The 3931-nt window shown below is 28.0% G+C and overlaps 1 protein-coding gene across 1 annotated transcript; it reads right to left on the minus strand.

Moving 5' to 3' along the window:
* Positions 1–899: 899 nt before the first annotated feature.
* Positions 900–3224, minus strand: LOC111639262. The gene is made up of 2 exons (XM_023385088.1): positions 2919–3224; positions 900–2545 (listed from the first exon to the last, which is right to left on the minus strand). The coding sequence occupies exons 1-2, from the start codon at positions 3119–3121 to the stop codon at positions 1471–1473; spliced, it is 1278 nt and encodes a 425-aa protein (XP_023240856.1). The 5' UTR covers positions 3122–3224; the 3' UTR covers positions 900–1470.
* Between the last annotated feature and the right edge of the window lie 707 nt (positions 3225–3931).

A 3931-nucleotide genomic window follows, 5' to 3' on the forward strand; every position in this document is an offset into this window, starting at 1 on the left:
TCGCTTTATTTTCAAACAAAATTCAAATCCAGCAAACTTTCGTACGCACTGAAACTAACGATGCTGCCAAGAGTCCTCTGGTGGTGATAATTATAGAAACATTAGAATAAAAATAAAAATTTTAATTTAATAGATTAATAATATTATTATTGTTGATAATAATAATTATTTTTTAAAATAGTAAATTATATTTAGATAATTGAAAATATTTTATTATTTTAAATAAAACCANTACAAATAAATAAATATATGCATAACTAATTTCGTTTAAAAAGATACTGCAAATTGCGATGCAAAATGTCGATGCTGAACCGCCAAAGGCGGCGAGGAGAGCACCTAGTATGTCTATTTTAATTCAAATTTTTTGTTGCTGTCATCACAACGCTAAATGATCTTTGCAGTTTCGAAGGTTATTTATACATTTATACAATCTTCAAAAATAATGAATTAAAATAATATATGGCTTTTTATTTTCCTAGCTGTTATATATAACAGAGGGAAAAGACAAAAAATGATCCCCAAGATTTTTACATTTTTGGACTTAGGATATCTTGAAACGTCGAGAAATGCAAAAAAATTCAGGGGCATTTTCTGTATGTATGGATGTTAGTGTGTGGGGGCACGATTTTGTTTACCCTGTTTGAAGATTAGTGACTCTTGTGCATTTTTGTCGAAAAGTTCTGAAATTTGGCAGGGAGGTTTGTTTATTAGGGGATTTATGCTATTAAATTTTGGTGGTTATACGTCGAGAATGTGGGGAGATAATGGGGATCGTGTGTATCTTCAGTAGGATCGGACTTAATGATGATTTTACTTTTTTTTTTTCTTTTTTTATTATGCATTATTTTTTTTTTTTTTTTTTTTTTTTTTTTTTGCTATATGTTGCAAGACGTCAAACTGAATATTACATTACACATGGATTCAGTTGGCATCCAATGGCCTTATCCACTCTATTAGTTTATCAAGGACAAGAGCAGTTTCATTCTCTTCATTCCCTCTTAATAAGAACCTATTTTTGCAAGAACTAATACTCATTGATTAATTCTGTCGGATTATCAGGTATGTTGTGCCAACCTTAGCCATAAACTGTTCCTAATGATTCTGTGTCGTTATTAATTGTCGTCTTTGTCGTTTGCTTCATTTTGTAATGGTACTATGTATGTCGTGTACACTGTTTTGTAATCGCGGCACTTTAACAATATCTTTATTATATTGTCGGGTCTATTTATGTAACTTACGGTATTATACTGTATTTGTTTTTTTGCACTCGATCCCATTATTGCTTTACGGCATCGGATTTGTCAATAAAAACTGTGTGTTCCCACACCTTACCATGCAGTATCCTTATTGTGGACCTGACCGAACCTCCAATGAATATAAAAAAAGGATCTCTTGCCCATTATGGGCACCACTTGGTGCCCATAGAAAGTAAACAGTGAAAAATAAAAACAATTCTAACATAATTTTTTTTTATAATTTTTTACTTGAATGGAAAGAAAATACAAGACGACTATCGTCTACTTCTGCAAAATACATAATGCTTATTCCAATAATATTACTGAGTATTGAAAATTCAACACAACCATCTACATTTATGGATTTATGAACGTTTTGTGCTATTGGTAGCCAATTCTTTTCGCTTCCGTTTTTCAAAATAATTTCATAAGGTTCATTCGCATTAAGATAGGCCAGTTTTTTCAATGCTATGACCATTTTAACAGATTTTATAGAATCTCCAAGATCTTCCACTTCTTCAGATTCAGGATTACAATTCTCATCCATTAATAATCTACGGCTTTTTGTAGAAACCAAAAGAAGTCTAAATTCAGAATTTGTAAAATCTTCACCGCAAATTATTAACTTAAATCCTAGAATGAAGCCTGTTTTATCGGTAGTAAATGATATCAAACTATTTTCTTCTCCCAATACAGATGATTTACAATAATTGAAACATGTTGCCAAATTAACTGTCAACCCAAAGCGATTCAAAGAGGATTTATTTGGATTATTTGTCTTAGTTATTCTACTTTTATGAATATCTGTGTATTCATCGACCATGTCACTAAGAAATTTTGGTAAATCAATCTTATCCATTTCAGACATCTGATTAAATCTTATATGGGACAAAATGGGTCTAATTTGATTGATTATCTCTTTTTCTTTGCATGTTATGCCTTCTTTGGCGCACAATTCTTTACCCCATCTCCAAACAGCCCAAAACAAATCTATCTCGCTTCTTATATTTAATTTATCTTGTGAAGCAATGGTGATAATCGAATTGATATCTATATTTACAAAGTCTTCAGAATATATTAGAATCATCGCATAGAAAGATATGATATCTAAGCAGCATGTCTCTAAATCTTTCTGTCCTAATCTCCAAATACTATTGAATATATATAGCACATTATTTACATTTATATTCTTTTTTAAGAATAATCGACATTTATCAATTAACTCCACCAAATGGAATTTATCAGCTTGGTTTAATAAATCCAATGCTTGTTCCCAATCACGAATGGTCACTTTGCCCAAGTATATAAATCTATAAAATATAAAAATACAGTCTATTAGAAAAATTTTGAAAATATATTAAAGTATACAATTCATAATGTTTATTAAAAAACAAAATATTGGTAATTTCTTCTCATTAATAATGAACACTGCTCTTAAATTTTCAATTTATGTATGAAAGGAAATCTTTTCATTATATGTAAAATATTTTTCATTTATTAATGATTCCAATTAATGATAATTATATAAATCTGCAACGCCCGTACAATAAATAATTTTCAATAAACGCCCGTACAAATAAACAAAATTGTTTATTGTATTGTTTAAGTATTTAAAAATTACTTTATGCAAATTATAACTTATTTTTTACAGTTTTGTTTTATAAACTGTAAATAACTAAATACCTTAATAATTGAGCAACTGTAGATGGACGAGCGTCAGATATTTCTATTTCTTTCTTTTTCTCTTTCATTAATTGCTTGAAAACACTGCTACAATTGCAAAGGACAATGCTATGAGCAGTATATATTCTCTTACAGGTTGAAGTACGGATGACTATAATTACATCTGCTGAACTTTCATCACAATATAACTTTTTCAAATCCATTCTTAAAATAAGCAAATTTTGATCTAATAAAAATCACTAATTAGTAATTAACAGATATTTAAAACGCTTAATTGTTAAACTGTTAATAATAGATTTGAATAATAATTTCATGCTCTATTATATTGATTTTATATTATTTATAAAATATTGTAGGAAAAATTTATATAATTTATTTTTTAATAATNTTTTTTCAATTAAAGAATTTTTTAAACTCTTTAATATGAAGATTAAAATTAAGTCTAAAAAATTTTAGTCTTATTTTAAATCGATATCCATCTTTTATTTTTAATTAAAAAAAAAGTAGAAAAGTATATTGAAATTATTTATAACAAGTGCTTTTGTACCTAGTTGAAGTTATATAGAAATATGGTTTATGGCATTGAAATTTTTATTACGATAATAAAAAAATTTAAAAGTTTTTATAATATTGACTAATTATAAATATCGACTTGTAAACAAATATACTAGCAACAATAAATATTTCCTTCTTTGTTAATAATATCATTATTCGTCCTTTTTGCATAACATTCAGCAGAAATTTTCATCGCATCAAGTAAAATGTTTCTTTGGAAAGCAATAAATCAGGAAAAAGAAGGAAATAATATGGCACAAAATTCAGATAGTGGTAAAGAAAAGGAAGAATGCAAAAAAGAACGCGAAGAGGAATGCAAAACACAGCAAGCTGAATGTAAACAGGAATGCGAAGAGTACAAAAGAGAAAGTAAAGAACAGCAGGATGCACATTTTATGTCATATGGAAACGAAGAATGCCCCAAACCAATTAAAACAAAATGTGATGAATTTTGTGAT

Source organism: Centruroides sculpturatus, unplaced genomic scaffold, assembly GCF_000671375.1.
Source record: "Centruroides sculpturatus isolate CEXI.00-Female unplaced genomic scaffold, Cexi_2.0 scaffold1263, whole genome shotgun sequence".
Lineage (NCBI taxonomy): Eukaryota > Metazoa > Arthropoda > Arachnida > Scorpiones > Buthidae > Centruroides > Centruroides sculpturatus.

What these genes read in the sequence shown, in the direction of transcription:
- LOC111639262 (XM_023385088.1), bottom strand. Translation starts at nt 3,121, where the DNA reads ATGGATTTGAAAAAGTTATATTGTGATGAAAGTTCAGCAGATGTAATT. An exon ending in ACAGTTGCTCAATTATTAAG is followed by an intron (nt 2,546 to 2,918) that starts GTATTTAGTTAT and finishes TATATTTTATAG; the next exon opens with ATTTATATACTTGGGCAAAG.